The sequence below is a fragment of the Mustelus asterias genome, chromosome 28, assembly GCF_964213995.1.
Source record: "Mustelus asterias chromosome 28, sMusAst1.hap1.1, whole genome shotgun sequence".
Lineage (NCBI taxonomy): Eukaryota > Metazoa > Chordata > Chondrichthyes > Carcharhiniformes > Triakidae > Mustelus > Mustelus asterias.
The window spans coordinates 7,661,903-7,680,427 of record NC_135828.1 but is presented as its reverse complement, the minus strand read 5'-3'; the positions used below and the strand labels follow the sequence as shown (position 1 = coordinate 7,680,427).

General features: G+C 46.4%; 1 protein-coding gene across 1 annotated transcript in view; it reads right to left on the bottom strand.

Moving 5' to 3' along the window:
* The window catches only part of LOC144480126 (heparan-alpha-glucosaminide N-acetyltransferase), a 189,123-nt gene that overhangs the window by 120,574 nt on the left and 50,024 nt on the right, over positions 1-18,525 (bottom strand). Inside the window, exon 7 of the mRNA XM_078199272.1 lies at positions 6,037-6,228. Coding sequence (XP_078055398.1) covers positions 6,037-6,228 — 192 coding nt within the window. The remainder of the gene's footprint in view (positions 1-6,036; positions 6,229-18,525) is intronic.

Here is an 18,525-nt window from a genome sequence, read left to right as displayed (position 1 = left end):
ACAGGAAGTTGAGTTTCTCACTCGTTGGCCGGACAATTACCGGCACGTCCACCCCGATTCCGAGGGCGGGCGAGGCTCGGAGAACGGCATTCTGCGTTGGCCTCAGGCGGGATCTTATGAACCTCGGGCGGACGTGCCAGTAAAATTCCGCCCCCTGTGTGTGCAGAGGCCTCTTGTCCCTCCTTCAATTCTTTTACAAAACGAAAACTTCTCTCATCTCATCACCTCTCCGCTTCCTGAACCACCATGTAGCCCAAATTATTTCAATCTCTGTCCATTTCCAATTTTTATATTTAGCCATTCTGAAATGAGGACGACACTGGCATGGTCACGTTCATCACCCGTCCTTATTTGATCAGATGGGCATTCTACAGCAATTCCTTTCACATCCAAAGGTTGTCAGGGTGTTTCAGGAGGCATGAAGTGGCTAACCGTGGAGCAACAACAAGGTAAGGGATTAGATTCCAACAGTGTAAACTGGAGGAAGTCAACATTCAGACATGATCCAAACTAGTAAACAGCCAACATAAAAAGGTCTACATCTGTCTCCCAACATGAAGAAAAGGGAGCCAGTTTCGATAATGTGAACACAGAGATAGAGCCACACTTTGTTCACTGTGAGGCTACGTGTTGAACTTCCTCCTGAGTGATAGGGGAGTCTCAAACAAGAGGGCATAGGTTTAAGGTGAGAGGGGAGAGATACAAAAGTGTCCAGAGAGGCAGTTTTTTCACACAGAGGGAGGTGAGTGTCTGGAACGAGCTGCCAGAGGCAGTAGTAGAGGCGGGTACAATTTTGTCTTTTAAAAAGCATTTAGACAGTTACATGGGTAAGATGTGTGGGTTAGGTTGATTGGCCATGATAAATGGCCCCTTAGTATCAGGGGGACTAGGAGGGTAAATGCATGGGGTTACAGGGACAGACCTGGGTGGGATTGTTGTCGGTGTAGACTTGATGGGCCAAATGGCCTCCTTCTGCACTGTAGGGATTCTATGAGTATAGAGGGATACGGGCCAAATGAGGGCAATTGGGACGAGCTTAGTGGTTAAAAACTGGGCGGCATGGACAAGTTGGGCTGAAGGGCCTGTTTCCATGCTGTAAAACTCTTTGACTCTATGAGTGCTTCCAAAAGAAAAAGGCGATTGAGCAACGCCCAAAGGTCATTCACCTGAAACAGCAGCTTGGTTCTCAGGTTAGTAGTACAGTACCCGCAAAATACTGCACGTTCCCCTCCCCAAAAAGTTCCCATTGATTCCAGTTTCCGCTGCGCCTGTTACGCCCTCCTCTCCCTCCACCAGTTCCCTGCCAGTAAACAGCAATTTCTCTTCCCTTTGTATGACACTCTGGGGAGTTAGTGCCTCTTAATTGAAACAGACCCTCATAAAAAAAAATCACCAGCTGGTTTTGCGGCCAAATCCTCATAAATAACACAGGCGTATAAAAAAAAGACAAGCTAATTAACACAAAGCACAGCTTGATGGAGCAAGGCAACACTTCGATAGCAGCGGGGCAACTCCACGCTCTCAGAGAGGCAGCAATAATCATCACAGGTTTGGTCTTTAAGAGGCAAAGGAAACTTATTGTCTAAGAGTCGTATTTATACTGTGGCCACCAGTCCGAAAGCACTAGGCGATGCGGGCAGCACCTGGTGTGCACTGCCTAGCTCCAGTTTGAATTCTCTTTGCCAGGAGAGAGCACCGTGCAGGTGTGTTTATACACACAGCTCGCTTCCCAGCCAGTAAATATTCCAATGTTTTGCAAGCGGCGATGGGAGGGCACATAGTCCCAACCCAATTAAATAAACTCTGGGCAAGTTATTCAACATGCCGAGGAAACTCAAAGGATCCCCGAGCACGCTTTAAAAAACTGGCTTTGGTACTGTTCAGGTTCATTTGCATCATTACACAATCACATACAACGCGCAGGCCACGGATTTTGGATGTTGAATTAGCCCTCAGCCTCACATCGTGGTCCTACTGGGAGCAATCCTACTCAGAAATCATCCGGTCGGTGCGAGGAACATTTTTAGTGCTCTAAATGAGATGTTAAACCAAGCCCTGGCTGCTTGTTCGAGTGGATGTTAAAAATCCCCATGGCAATATTCAAAAACAGCTGGAGTTGACCCAACAATCACACCACCACTATTTAAAAAAAGAAAGACTAATCATGCATCTCAATGCTGTTTGTGAGATTTTCTTGATTTGAACAAGTTGGTTGCAACATTGGTTGACGCAAGAGAACTCTCCAGCCTTCTTGGAGCTTTTTTTCTATTCACCCGCGGGACATGGGCGTCTCTGGCTGGGCCAGCATTTATTGCCCATCCCTAGTTGCCCTTGAATTGAGTGACTTGCTAGGCCATTGCTGTGGCTCTGGAGTCACAGGTAGGCCGGACCAGTTAAGGACGGCAGATTTCCTTCCCCAAGGGACAGAAGAGAACCAGATGGGTTTTTCCGACAATGGTTTCATGGTCATCAGTAGATTCCGAATTCCGGATTTTTTTTTAGTTGAATTCAAATTGCACCATCTGCCACTGTAAGAGATCCCAAGATGCAAAACAGGAGTGTTACCAAACAGAATGTAAACCACACTTGCAGGTTCATCGAGATTACCAAGCTATTGTCAGTGGTCCTGAATTGTACTGTCCCTCAACATTACCAGGCTAACCAAAGATATCACAAGACTTTCCTGTTGCTAATTTTCCTTTGCCTATTCCTTAACGTAACTGATATTGTCACTCTTCCTTTTAGATTTTCCCCTATGTTGTCCCACCAAGTAAAATGATGTTACGGCCATCTTAGTCCAGTTGCAACTTGTTTGACTTCGATGTACTGACCATGAATCATTGATAAGATCTTTTCCTCCCAAGATGCTTTGCTGTTTAACATCTCTGGCCAATGGCAACGCTACAGTGCTCTTGATATTTTTCCATGGGTTTCCCACAGAGGAGCCTCCTCCTCTGCTCGATGTGTGAAGGGGAAAAGTGCCAGTTCATAGAAATCATAGAAACCCTACAGTACAGAAAGAGGCCATTCGGCCCATCGAGTCTGCACTGACCACAATCCCACCCAGGCCCTACCCCCATATCCCTACATATTTTACCCACTAACCCCTCTAACCTATGCATCTCAAGACACTAAGGGGCAATTTTTTTTTTTAGCATGGCCAATCAACCTAACCCGCACATCTTTGGACTGAACTGTAAATGTGAGGAAGGCTTCCAGGAGCTTGGTACAAAGGGCTACTTTTCCAAAGCTGGTGCAACAGTGCAGAGACAACATAAACAAAGCCCCCCTTTTCATAGAATCCTATAGCGCAGAAAGAGGCCATTCGGCCCATCGAGTCTGCACCGACCACAATCCCACCCAGGCCCTATCCCCATAACCTCATGCATTTACGCTAGCTAGTCTCCCTGACACTAAGGGGCAATTTAGCATGGCCAATCCACCTAACCCACACATCTTTGGACTGTTGGAGGAAACCGGAGCACCCGGAGGAAACCCACGCAGACACGGGGAGAATATGTGAACTCCACACAGACAGTGACCCGAGCCAGGAATCGAACCCGGGATCCTGGCGCTGTGAGGCAGCAGTGCTAACCATTGTGCCACTGTGCCGCCCTATTTTTAAAAAATCATAGAATCCCTACAATGCAGAACGGGGTGATTCAGCCCTTCAAGTCTGCACTGACCACAATCCCACTCAGGCCCTATTCCTGTAACCCTGCATATTTACCCTAGCTAGCCCCCCTGACACTAAGGGGCAATTTAGCATGGCCAATCCACACAACCTGCACATCTTTGGACTGTGGGAGGAAACCGGAGCACCCGGAGGAAACCCACGCAGACACGAGGAGAACGTGCAAACTCCGCACAGACAGTGACCCAAGCTGAGAATTGAACCCGGGTCCCTGGTGCTGTGAGGCAGCAGCGCTAACCACTGTGACACCTTGCCGCTTTGGCAATATGTCTCTCTTTTGAGTGATACATGCCAACTAATAGATATCCCATTAATAGTGACCAGCACTGAAACACACAAACTCTGCTTTCATGAAATCCAGCTAGTTCCCATCTATCCTGTGTGTGCACTGGTTCCAGGATCAAATGCTGCGATTGGAAAGGTTTATTTGAGATCTAAGCTTTCAGAAAATCTTGCTGAAACCTCTGAAAATGCTTTTAACACACGATGGAGTAAATATTGAGGAAGAGGAGGTATTTGAGGGGCTGGCTGTACTTAAAGTTGGTTGATCACCAGGACAGGAAGGGATGCACCCAAGGATGCTGGAGGAAGGCAAGAGTAGAATCTGCAGAGGCCACAATCTTCCAAGCCTCCTTAGATAAGGCAGTGGTGCCAGGTGACTGGAGAATTCCAAATCTTCCAATCAATGAGTTCTCTTATCTATTGATATCTGAGTAAATGTGGCAATTGTCTTGAATATCAAATTGCACTGGGAAACTCCGATTGAGGCGGTAGCCTGATCACTGGACAGAAATCGGAGTCTGATGATGTTTTAATGTCGTAACCATTGCTCCGGCTACAAAGAATTGTCGTTGATTTACAATGTGCACATCCCACTTAGACACTCGAATCTCACTGAAAATGCTGACAAGTTGCTGAAACATTTTCATCCGACACTCATCAGGACAAACACAAGAATGCCAGATTTCCAATGATCATGACAATTTATATACTATAGGAGAAAAGGGTACTGATTGGTTGGCAAATCAACGCTGCAGCAAAATTGTTGCGATCATTTAAAATTTGGCATTCATGTGTTTGTCCTGATGAGTGCAAGATGAAAAGCTTCAGCAACATGTCTCTCTTTTGAGTGATATTTGATTTGATTTGATTTATTATTGTCACATGTATTAACATACAGTGAAAAGTATTGTTTCTTGCGCGCTATACAGACAAAGCATACCGTTCATAGAGAAGGAAAGGAGAGGGTGCAGAATGTAGTGTTACGGTCATAGCTAGGGTGTAGAGAAAGATCAACTTAATATAAGGAGGTCCAATCAAAAGCGGCAGGGAAGAAGCTGTTCTTGAGGCGGTTAGTACGCGACCTCAGACTTTTGTATCTTTTTCCCGACGGAAGAAGGTGGAAGAGCGAATGTCCGGGGCGCGTGGGGTCCTTAATTATGCTGGCTGCTTTTCTAAGGCAGCGGGAAGTGTAGACAGAGTCGATGGATGGGAGGCTGGTTTGCGTGATGGATTGGGCTACATTCACGACCCTTTGTAGTTTCTTGATGATACATGCCAATTAATAGATATATCATCAATAGTGACTAGAACTGGAACACACAATAGATCATTTTCATTCAAAAAAATCTCTCTTTAGTCCCAAGTCTGAAGAACAATGTTGCCCTCAGATTCACTGCTCACAATCGCATCAGTGATATTGTATGGAGACTGGCATTAGTGTAGACTGCAGAAGTGAAGTAGAGGAGACATGATGCTGCCCTTTGTCTAACTTGGAAAGGCAAGCTGCTCCCTCGGGGTGGCGTTTTGCAGTGTCGTCCCTTATCAAACTGACCAGAAGACGATGCAGTCGGATTGGAAAACCGACCAGAAAAAAGTGCCAACAAAAGCTGGTGTTCCTCGAGACAGGGAGGGAAAAGCAAAGCGGCTGATGTCACCCACAGTTACCTCAGCTCCCATAATTTGGGTTGACAGACCATAGGCCTTTCCACGTTAACCTTCCATTAACCTTGTCCAGAGGCAGCTCGATTCTCTACAGCGTGACTAATCATTTCAACACTCTCACCTCCTCGGGTCAAACACGCACCAGGTTTCCAATGGCCTGAAATGTCAGTGTAGCCGCTATCATGCCAATTATGTCAAAATCCATCTATAATGCAAACACTTCTGTAATTAAAAGCCGGCTCTTCACTTCCATGTTGTCGGCATTGAAAAAAAAAATCGCAAACGGGAAAACCAAGAATAAAGACAAATGTTTGTTTTCCTGGTCTGTCGTGATTAACCAGTTCAATGTCCTGTGCGTCCTCCAGGTATTCAGCCGGCCTACCTATTGACCATCTCACCTGAATCCCAATACCTCTGAAACCTGGATGCTGACTGCCCTGGGAGAGGAGTCACCAACCACACTAACCAGCTCCGAAATTTCTAAACGGTTCTCCCGCGGCATGGTACTGTAGGACCTGAGTTGCCTTTGATGGATCTCGGTTAAACCCAAGTTGTCCCGAGAAACCCACTTCTCACCTTTGGAATGCAGCCTGAATAGGAAAGTGATGGCAGCAGCTGAGAGGCTGAAGTGTTTTTTTCTCTCAATTGCAATCAACTTTCAAATCCCCACTTCTGCTCCAGAGGTCAAAGAACAAAGAACAATACAGCACAGGAACAGGCCCTTCGGCCCTCCAAGCCCGCGCCGCTCCCCGGTCCAGGATTGAATCCTGAATCCAGGATCCCCGCCCAATTTTCCAGCCTATCTACATCCTAATATCCTATCCACCGAGCTGTCCCTCACAGCTACGATGCTTTGTTCATCACAACCTATTAACTCACCCCCACCCCCCCATTCCAGACCATGTGATCTCCAATGGAGACCAGTGGATAACGTCTGGAATTCCTTTTAATTTTTATATTTTTTTTATTCATTCGTCAGTCATGGGCATCGCTGGCTGGGCCAGCAGTTGTTTTCCATCCTCAGTTGCCCTTGAACTGAGTGGCTTGCTAGGCCACTTCAGAGGGCAGTTAAGAGTCAACCACGTTGCCGTGGCTCTGGAGTCGCATGTAGGCCAGACCAGGTACAGACGGCAGATTTCCTTCCCTCAAGTGAACCAGATGGATTTTTCCACGGCACAGCATGGTGGCACAGCGCTGCTGCCTCACAGTGCCAGGGACCCCGGGTTCGATTCCCGGCTTGGGTCACTGTCTGTGCGGAGTTTGCACATTCTCCCCGTGTTTGCGTGGGTTTCCTCTGGGTGCTCTGGTTTCCTCCCACAGTCCAAAGATGTGTGGATTGACCGCGTTGAATTGTCCATTAGTGTCAGGGGGATTAATCGGGTATATATATGGGGTTACAGGGATTGGGTCTGGGTGGGATTGCTGTCGGTGCAGGCTCGATGGGCCGAATGGCCTCCTTCTGCACTGTAGGGATTCTATGATTTCTGACAAACGATAATGGTTTCAAGGTCATCATTAGATTCTTAATTCGAGATTTTTAAAATTGAATTCAAATTCCATCATCTGCCATGGTGGGATTTGAACCTTTGTCCATAAAATATTAGCTGGACTTCTAGATTTATAGTCTAGCAATAATAGCACTAGGCCATCGCCTCCCCTTTAAAAAACAATTTGTTAATACTCTTTAGGTGAACCTCATTGTTTTTTTTTCAAGTTTATTAGAGTCAATGAAAGGGAAGTGACATTTATTTCCCATGTGTCTTTGAGGTAGAGCAGGAAAATCCCAGGTGCATTGTGGGAGAGGAGATAGTCAACCAGATGGAAATCAGACAGAAGAATTCCAGATTTCCAAATAAAAGACATACTTTCGAACTTGCTTCTGCGCAGTGCCTGTTCTTCTTGCATTTTCGATTTGAGGCTATCACCTTGGAGCCAATGAAACTCTCTGATCCCTCCGTTCCCTCTGATGGAGAAGCTTCTAATTGGCTACTTCAGATATGAAATATGTTGCACTTTACCTAATTGCCGATAGGCTCAATCATGGCATTGAAAGCGAGGCCGTGCCAAGTAGTTCAGCGAAAGATCACACCTTCTATTCTCTCTATGGGTGGCCATTAGCACCTCGTAGACTTTCCCCTTGTTTTTGTGGCTATGACTCGGGGAGGCGATGGCCTAGTGGTATTATCGCTGGACTATTAACCCAGAAACTCAGTCAATGTTCTGGGGACCTGGGCTTGAATCCCACCACGGCAGGTGGTGGAATTTGAATTCAATAAAAAAAATCTGACTCATCTTTCATTCCCTCACTTTGCAGTATAAATATCTCCCACTTTCTATGCCTAGGGCACGGCGGCACAGTGGGTTAGCACTGTTGCCTCACAGCGCCAGGGACCCGGATTCGATTCCCGGCTTGGGTCACTGTCTGTGTGGAGTCTGCACATTTTCCCATGTCTGCGTGGGGGTGCTCCGGTTTCCTCCCACAGTCCAAAAGACGTGCTGGTTAGGGTGCATTGGCCGTGCTAAATTCTCTCTCAGTGTACCTGAACAGGCGCCGGAGTGTGGCAAGTAGTGGAATTTCACAGTAACTTCATTGCAGTGTTAATATAAGCCTTACTTGTGAGTAATAAATCAATAAACCTTTAGCTTTGACAAAGGGTCATCTGGACTCGAAACGTCAGCTCTTTTTTCTCCTTACAGATGCTGCCAGCCCTGCTGAGATTTTCCAGCAATTTCTCTTTTGGTATCAAATTTAGACTTGTCCAGTGAACACCGAATGAGATTACGACCACCTCCAGTCGGGTAGCCAGTTTTCTGTTAAGTACGTAATTACAGAAGCTAATGGATGTCCAAGTTGTTCACTTCACTGGCCAAAGAAAGAGCCTTTTTTCCAGCTTTGTGTATCAGCCTATGGCTCCGTTGGTAACACTCTTACCTCTGGATCACAACTAGGTTTAAGTCTCACTCCAGGACTTCAGCACAAAAATAATCGACATTGAGACGTCAGTGCAGTACTGTAGGAATGCTGCACTGTCAGAGGTGGTGTCTTTCGGATGAGATGTTAAAGCCTGTCTGCTGTTCAGGTGGACGTATAGGATCCCACGGCACCAAGTTGAAGAAGAGCATGGCAGCTATTCCCCCAGGATCTTGGCCAACATTCATCCCTCAGCCAACTTCACAAAAACAGATTGCCTCTTCTTCATCACATTGCTGTTTGTCGGAGCTGTCTGTGTGCGAATTGGCTGCCACAGTTACAACAGTGACAACGCTTCAATAGTATTTAATGGACTGTAAAGCGGTTTGGGACGTCTGATGGTCGTGTATGGTTCTATATAAATGCAAGCCTTTATCATTTGTCTTCTCTTGCCTTCCTAAGATATTGCGACCCATAACATATCCTTTCACAAAATATTTTGTAGGGCCGGTAAGAACTCGTCACTGAAATGCTTCTGGCAAATCAGGTAATTTGGTTAACCAGTATCCGATTAGAAATCTCCATGAACTACCAATAACAGGTTGCAGGGCTCCCTCCAGTGGCCTCAGAAGCAAATGTGTTATGGAAATAATCTGTGCAGATTCCCTGGCTCAATCGCACTGCTCCGCATGGATACAAACTCCATCTGCATATTTCACACTTCATATTCACTTCAATACCTCTTCGGAACTCACCTGAGAATCATCAAATCTTACAACACAGAAAGAGGCTACCTGGACTGTGACAGCCCTTTGAAAGGTTTAATCCCACATTACTTTGAGGGCAGAATTTTCCCGTGCCGCCTGCCACAGGAATTGTAACGGGTGGGACACGGACCATACAAAGATCCTTAGACCTCGGGTGGGATTTTCCAGCTTTGGGGGGCGAAGGCAGCCAGAAAATCCCGCCCAGAGAATTTGAATCGGGGCGACATGGTGGCTAGCACCGCTGCCTCACAGCACTAGAGACCCAGGTTCGATTCCCGGCTTGGGTCACTGTCTGCGTGGAGTTGGTACATTCTCCCCATTTTTGCATAGGTACTCCGGTTTCCTCCCACAGTCCAAAAGACATGCAGGTTAGGTGGATTGGCCATGCTAAATTGCCCCTTAGTGTCAGGGGGATTAGCTAGGGTAAATGCATGGGGTTATGGGGATAGGGCCAGAATGGGATTGTGGTCGGTGCAGACTCGATGGACTGAATGGCCTCCTCCTGCACTGTAGGGATTCTATGAAAGGATTCCCAGACATTTACGTGTAGCAGGAAGAAAAGATTCAGCACATATGCCCAGGCACTTAGTACCTCCCACACTGCTATTTAACTCTGTTAATGCCTGTGTTTCCTTGGTTTTTAGTTAGTTACCAAGCCTCGATACCCACTTTCTGTGGCTTGCTGGGCAACTTCCCAGGTATTCTTTAGTTTTTAGGAGTTATTATAGAACATTCCAGATGGCTTTTGCTTTTAATTTGTGATAGCATCTATAGGATTCAATTATTCTTTACTCGATTATGAGAGTCTGGCAACTGATCAATGCTCACTGTACTTGATTAGCTCAGCCTGGGTGTTGACTCTGAGCTAAGTAAATATTCACCACAGAAGCTACTAGGAGCTGAGCTGTAAGTATGAGTGCAGACATTTTGTGATTGCATGGATAAAGTCGTTGCACACTCAGAAACCAGTGTCATCTCTGTATTTCTCTGAGATATATAAAATACAAAAACCGCTGCCATGGATCTGCCTTGTCACAACAAGAACAAAAATTTAAATTTGAATGATAGGATATGATCTGCCCAGCAACAGGTAAAAAGCTGCCAAGCAACAGCAGTAGCCAGCTTTCAAAGGGGATGATGAGATGTGACCTTTTCCAGTAACAGGATTAGCAGGCATCCAGACAGAATCAGGTGTAAATAGCCTTATCATCAGGAAACAATTTACCTAGACAATTGACAGATCAATAGAGTCATAGAGGTTTACAGCATGGAAACAGGCCCTTCAGCCCAACTTGTCCATGCCGCCCTTTTTTTAAAACCCCTAAGCTAGTCCCAATTGCCCACATTTGGCCTTTATAACCCTTTATACCCAACTTACCCATGTAACTGTCTAAATGCTTTTTAAAAGACAAAATTATAGAGGTATACAGATGCTAATTTGAAGAGTCACAGAATGTACGAGATGCAGACAACCCAAATACACAGAAGGAAGAATCAAACAGGAACCAGGGTATAATTATCAGCACCTGCAGAAGCAGGCAGGAATCATTACATTTAAGAGCCGACAGGCCAGCTTAACATCTCACAACCAAGAGGCCACTTTAACGTCTAAGATGTCTTAGAGCCAGGATAGTGCAGAAGCCTTCATAAGGGCAGTTTAAGTATCCTCGTTGGACCAGAAAATGACGTTTCCTGGACTTGATCATCTGCCTTGTATTGTGTGGTAACTATAAGCTGAATCTGACTTATAGATTTATTTAATTTGGATGTTGTTTGGGAACAGAAAAGTCTAAGGAATTCAAGGATCGCAAATATATCTCGGAACAAGGGGTGATTTCTATATAAAATGTGTGTGTGTGTGTTTAGTAATTCATATATTTAATTGTCTTAAGAGTATTACGGTCCTATTTATGTGTCTTTGTATTTTCTTTAATTTAATAAATAGTAATTGTTACATGATGACTGGGCTGGTTACTCTCTCTGGGGGTTTCAGGGCGACTCCTCGGAGCTTTCCAAAATCAAAACTATACACCACCACGAACTGGTGTTTCAGGTTTGAGACTCCCTCACAGATAACATCCGCACAGTTTGTGACTGGGAAGATTAGTGGGCCCCACAGTTGGGAGGTCCTGGAACAGAACAGCACGGAACAGGAGATTGTGGTTCGAAATGAGATGCAGCTGGACGAGGGAATAGAAAAATGAACTGAAACTTGACCTTATCTTTATGAGAAGAGGTTGAATAAACTGGGATTGTTCTCCCTGGAAAGACGGAGGCTGAGGGGCGACCTGATAAAAGTTTAGAAAATTATGAGGGGCGTAGATAGGGTAAACAGATGGAAGGTTTATCCCAGGGCAGAAATGACCATTATAAGGGGGCACATGTTCAAGGAAAGGGGGGAAAGATTCAGTGGAGATGTGCGGGGTGTGGTAGACCACTGTTAGCTTATTGCCTGTGTGTGTGACATGCCTGGACACGTCCCTGCCGGCCCTGCCAGGGACTCCTCCCCCCCCGGTCCAGGTATAAAGGCGGCTGCTCCCCACCCCCTGCCTCAGTCTGGACCAGTTCATCGGCATGCTCCAAGTCTTTTGCTAATAAAAGCCTGTTTGTTCTTGCATACAAACTAGTCTTTGCTCGATTGATAGTGCATCACAGGGGAAGTTTTTTACACAGAGGGCGGTGGGGGCCTGGAATGCGCTGCCAAGTGAGGTGGTTGGGGCAAATATGTTAGCGGCATTTAGGGCTTATCTGGATAGACACATGAGCAGACGGTGAATAGAGGGATACCGGCGGTTGGTCTAGATTGGGCAACGTGATCAGCGCAGGTTTGGAGGGCCAAAGGGCCTGTTCCTGTGCTGTGCTGTTCTATGTTCTTTGTTTGAATCTTGCATTTTGTCAGAAATTAAGAATCTGCGGTGAGGACCTGGCGTTCTCCTCACAGCTGAAGGTTGATGTCAACGGGAGGAAATGGAAAACGTAACAAAAAGCAAAGTGCTGTCCTATCCTTTGTTCTTCGCTCTTTCCAGATAACTGGGGTAGGGCCTGCATGGGATTGTGGTCGGTGCAGACTCGATGGGCCGAATGGCCTCTTTCTGTACTGTAGGGTTTCTATGATTCTATGAACTGATGCACCTAGGTTTTATTTGAGTGCAGGAAATGAGTAATGAAAATCCGGAATATTGTTGGAACTAGGATAGAGCATAGAGTTAAAAAGGATTCCTGTAGAGATTCCACTTCTACCAGGAGATGCTAGCTGGTTACAATATTGTGAGAGAGGCTGAGATGTTCTGCGCCCAATCATTGTACAGGCGGCAGTATCAGTTCTGTTAATATATGTCCTATATTTCCTATCCATCACTTTTGATAAGAGCAATAAGCTTGGAAAATATGTTATTTGTTACGCTTGCTCACCACTTACTGAGGCCGTGATTAGAAATGGATTTTTCTGCCTCTAATCTCCCACCCAAGTCATTAACTTAATATGCTGGCCCTTCCTTTCCATCAATCCCGCTGCTAGGATCTAGCAATACATGAAAGAGAGAGCCAGCTGGGTAGATTACAGAAAGATAATACTCTCTTTGGGAAGCCAGGCTGCCACAGCAGCGATTAAATGTACAAGCCACCGTTGCTTTTCAGCAGTCACAATTAACACTTGCATTTCACTGCAATTCACTCGTTACTTGGCGGATTCATTCTCATTAGTGTGGCGGATAACAGCGTTAGGGAAATGGAACAGGGATACAAAAGAATGGTCTAGTTTGGACCAGGGAGCGGCGCGGGCTTGGAGGGCCGAAGGGCCTGTTCTTGTGCTGTATTGTTCTTTGTTTTGTTTTATCCCCTTTCCCAGTCCACAAGCAAGTAAACTAGAAGCAGGAGGAGGCCATTTGGCCCTCCGAGCCTGCCCCGCCATTCATTTTGATCATGGCTGATCATCAAATTCAATATCCTGATCCCGCCTTCCTCCCCCTATCCCTTTAGCCCCAAGAGCCAAATCTAATTTCTTCTTGAAATCATACAACGTCCAGTCCATCGCGCAAACCAGCCTCCCATCCATTGACAGGATGGCACAGTGGCTAGCACTGCTGCCTCACAGCGCCAGGGCCCCGAGTTCGATTCCCGGCTTGGGTCACTATCTGTGTGGAGCTTGCACATTCTCCCCATGTCTGCGTGGGTTTCCTCCGGGTGCTCCGGTTTCCTCCCACACACTCCAAAGATGTGCGGGTTAGGTGGATTGGCCATGCTAAATTGCCACTTAGTGTCAGGGGGACTAGCAGGGTAAATGCATGGGGTTATGGGGATAGGGCCTGGGTGGGATTGTGGTCGGTGCAGACTCCTTCTGCAGTGTAGGATTCTATGATTCTATGACTCTGTCTACACTTCCTGCTGCCTCGGAAAAACAGCCAGCATAATCAAGGACTCCACGCACCCCGGACATTCTCTCTTCCACCTTCTTCCGTCAGGAAAAAGATACAAAAGTCTGAGGTCACATAGCAACCGACTCAAGAACAGCTTCTTCCCTGCTGCCATCAGACTTTTGAATGGACCTACCTTATATGAAGTTGAACTCTCTCTACACCCTAGCTATGACTGTAACACTGCATTCTGCACTCTCTCCTTTCCTTCTCTATGAACGGTATGCTTTGTCTGTATCGCGCGCAAGGTACTATACTTTTCACTGTATCCCAATACACATGAAAATAATAAATCAAATCAAAGTCAAATTAAATTACTTTGCACATCACCAAATGTAATATCTTCCACAAAACAGTGCAATGAAGCAGCATTTTAGAATATAGTTTGTTTTTAATTTTGCATCAGAAAATATTTCTTGATACGTTTGAGAGTTATAACTTGGTGAAGTTTGATTCAATGAGTTTAATTACATTTTTGTCAACCATTTGTGAGTAGTTTAATTGACTGAAAATAACTTTAAAAACTATACAGAACAATTTACTATTTTCATTGGTATACGGCAGTCAGTTTCTTCATAAATTAAATATTTTTGAATGTTTCATAGCTTCTAAAATGGTGCCTACCAGGGTCCTTGCACCTAAAAGCAGCAGCTACATTTTAACAGTCTCCTTGAAGACATGGAGGAAATAACGGAAACACACGATGGTGATTGATTTGATCTTGAGGGCATGCCTAGTTCTGTTTGGGGCAATGGTTCAGTAGAATCATAGAATCCCTACATTACAGAAGGAGGCCATTCGGCCCATCGAGTCTGCACCGACCACAATCCCATCCAGGCTCTTTTTCCGTAACCCCATGCATTTACCCTAGCTACTCCCCCTGACACTAGGGTCAATTTAACATGACCAATCAACTTAACCCGCACATCTTTGGACTTTGGGAGGAAACCGGAGCACCCGGAGGAAACCCACGCAGACACGGGGAGAATGTGCAAACTCCACACAGACAGTGACCCGAGATTGGAATTGAACCTGGGACCCTGGCTCTGTGAGGCAGCAGTGCTAACCACTGCACCACCGTGCTGCCCTAGAGTGGCAACCTCCCGTTTCTAGAGCAATGTTTTTTTTAAGTGGTGCAAAAGATCATGGAAACTCAATTTGTGCTGAACCGAATTTGTGCTTGAAATTTGATTGTTTTGCATTGATTTGGTCAATTTTTGGTGGGTTTAGTTGGGTGAAGCAGCGCAAGTGAGTAGAAACTCCTTGCCCCTAACCTTAAGTGAATGATTATTGCTCAGTGACAAGATCACAAATAACATCCTGTGTGACTATGACAAAGGTAAACTATCCCTCTGAGTCTTTCTCATCCGGTCTGTGGCCTCTAACACATCATCCTCCATCCTCTCCCATGCCTCTCTACTGGCGTCCAGCTGGGTGGGACTGCACTTACCTGTTTCCATTCATACTTATTCAGTCATAGCCAGAGAATTATCTCCAGTGGCTTCCCTTCAAGTCACCACACTGCTACTTTGATGGCCCCAGGAATCTATCATTGCACCACCACCCCCCCACCCCCTCCACCCCACTCCTCCTTTATCTTATTTAGTATTATCCAACAGCCCAGCTTCTGTTTCCACAGGTACATTGTGGACAACTATCTCTACTTTCCCAGCACCTCTCCTGGTCTTTCCACTGCTTCTAAATTGTCAAATTGCTTGTCCAACATCTGGTACTGGATAAGAATAAACTTCCTCCAACTAAATATCGGCAAGGCTGAAGCCATTATCTTCAATCACCAGCACAAACTCTTCCCTGGCCATTGTCATAGAGTCTTAGAGGTTCACAGCATGGAAACAGGCCCTTCGGCCCAACTTGTCCATGATGCCCTTTTTTATAAAACCCCTAAGGTAATCCCAATTGCCCACATTTGGCCCATATCCCTCTATACCATCTTACCCATGTAACTGTCTAAATGCTTTTTAAAAGACAAAATTGCACCCGCCTCTACTACTACCTCTGGCAGCTTGTTCCAGAGACTCACCACCCTCTGTGTGAAACAATTGCCCCTCTGGACACTTTTGTATCTCTCCCCTCTCACCTTAAACCTATGCTCTCGAGTTTTAGACTCCCCTACCTTTGGGAAAAGATATTGACTATTTAGCTGATCTATGCCATCTTCTCACTGGCAGCTATCTGAGGTTGAGCCAGACTGTTTGCAACCTTGGTATCATAGTTGACCCTGAGGTGGGCCTCTGGCTCCATATCCATGCCATCTGTACACCACTTCTGTTACACTCCCCTCTAACCTCAGCTCACCTGCTGCTAGAACACTCACCCATGCCTTGCTTCTCGGTTTGCCTACTCCAACGCCTTGTTGGCCAGCCTCCCACTTTGCACTCTACAGAAACTTGGGGGCATCCAAGACTCTGTTGCCCATGTCCGACCTTGCTCCAAATCCTGCTCGTGCTCACAGGCTCGCACTGACTCCTTGTGAAGCAGTGCCTCCATTTAATATTTTAAATCCACCCCCCCCCCCCCCCCCCCCCGCCCCTCAACCTCACCCACAATGGCCTTGCTCCTCCCAATCTCTGTCATTTCCTCTCAATAATAATATTCACTCCTTGCCTCGTGGGTATTCCCAATTTCAATCACTCCACCATCAGCGGCCGTGTCTTCAGCTCTCTGGGTTCCTGAGAGGCAATGGCCTAGTGGTATTATCGCTAGACTATTAATCCAGAAACTCAGCTAATGCTTTGGGGAACAGGGTTCGAATCCCGCCACGGCAGATGGTGGAATTTGAATTCAGTAAAAAATATCTGGAATTAAGAATCTACTGGCACAGTGGTTAGCACTGCTGCCTCACAGCACCAGGGACCTCAGTTTGAACCCTGGCTTGGGTCACGGTCTGTGTGGAGTCTGCACGTTCTCCCCATGCCTGTGTGGGTTTCCTCTAGATGCTCCGGTTTCCTCCCACAGTCCAAAGGTCGTGCTGGTTAGGCGCATTGGCCATGCTAAATTCTCCCTCAGTGAACCCGAACAGGCACCGGAGTGTGGTGACTAGGGGATTTTCACAGTAACTTCATTGCAGTGCTAATGTAAGCCTACTTGTGACTAATAAAGTAAACTTCAACCACTGTCAATTGTTGGAAAAACTCACCTGGTTCACTTATGTCCTTTAGGGAAGGAAATCTGCCGTCCTTACCCGGTCTGGCCTACATGTGACTCCAGAGCCACAGCAGTGTGGTTGACTCTTAACTGCCCTCCAAGGGCAACTAGGCAATAAATGCTGGCCCAGCCAGCGATGCCCATATCTCATGAATGAATAAAATATTTATCTTCTGGTCCTGGCATTGTCAATGGGGTTTCCCACTGTTCGCGCCTCTGCTGCCAGGAAACCCATGGCGGTGGGGGGTCATCGACCGGAAGATCCCATCAATGGGAACAGCCGGACAATCCTGCCAGGTTTCAACACGTTATGCTGTGCAAATTTGTGCAAGAAATAGCCAATCTGCTGCTGGAGACACTCAATACATTGGCGTTAGACACAAACATCTTGTAACATTACACAAACGGTCTACAAAAAACAATACTTCAACGCTGAAGAGTACCTTCTACTGCATCGAGGTGTTATTCTCCAATTAGTGGTGAATTATCAGCATTAGACTTGTATCCCTGGGAACCAGGTTGAGCACAAACTCATTTTTCCTCCTACCGTAAAAATCATTGTCCAACTATAAAGGCTTAATATCTGGCCCTTCTGCTGCTATTGAGTTATTGTAATTATCACATTCATCATGGGGTATAATTGTCCTGATGGGAAGAAAGAGGAGGATAAGCACTGTATAATTGTCAGTGTCTTCTCATTTACTGGGTGCAGAATGAAGAGCGTTACGATGAAGAAAAAGGCAATGGGAGATAGTGAAGTGCCCCATATAATTCAGGGTCACAACTGAATGAAGCAACGGGTTACTGGAAATTGGAGAATGGGGATGTAAGAAAGCTGTTTAAGCTAAATTAGAGGGCGAATTCACCAATCCCGTAACATCAGCGGGGAGCCAGACTCAAAGGGCTTGTGGGTCAGAGGGCGGATGGTAGCCCCATCGCCAACTTACCCTCTCTTCCATTGCAGCTCTCAGCCCCTACCGGCAGATTAGTCAATTTACCCGAATGGATTAACATCAGAGGATGCCACTGCAGACAAACCTGAAGACACAGAGGGTGGCGGGTAACTGGAACTCGCTGCCAGGGGAGGTAGTAGAAGCAGATATGATAGTGACTTTCAAAGGGCGTCGTGACAAGTACATGAATAGGATGGGAATAGAGGGATATGGTCCCCAGAAGGGTAGGGGGCTTTAGTTCAGTCGGGCAGCATGGTCGGTGCAGGCTTGGAAGGCCGAAGGGCCTGTTCCTGTGCCGCAATTTTCTTTGTTCTTTGCTCTAGTGGAATAAATGTCCATGTCCAACATCCAACCGTGTTGAGGTGGGCACTGGGGCGGCAGGGTGCCACAGTGGTTAGCACTGCTGCCTCACAGCGCCAGGGACCCGGGTTCGATTCCCGGCTTGGGTCACTGTCTGCGCAGAGTCTGCACGTTCCCCCCGTGTCTGCGTGGGTTTCCTCCGGGTACTCCGGTTTCCTCCCACAGTCTGAAAGACGTGCTGGTTAGGTGCATTGGCCGTGCTAAATTCTCCCTCAGTGTACCCGAACAGGCGTGTGGTGGCTAGGGGATTTTTACTTGTGACACTAATAAATAAACTTTAAAACTTTAAACATAGAAAAGACAACGTCAGAACGTTGAG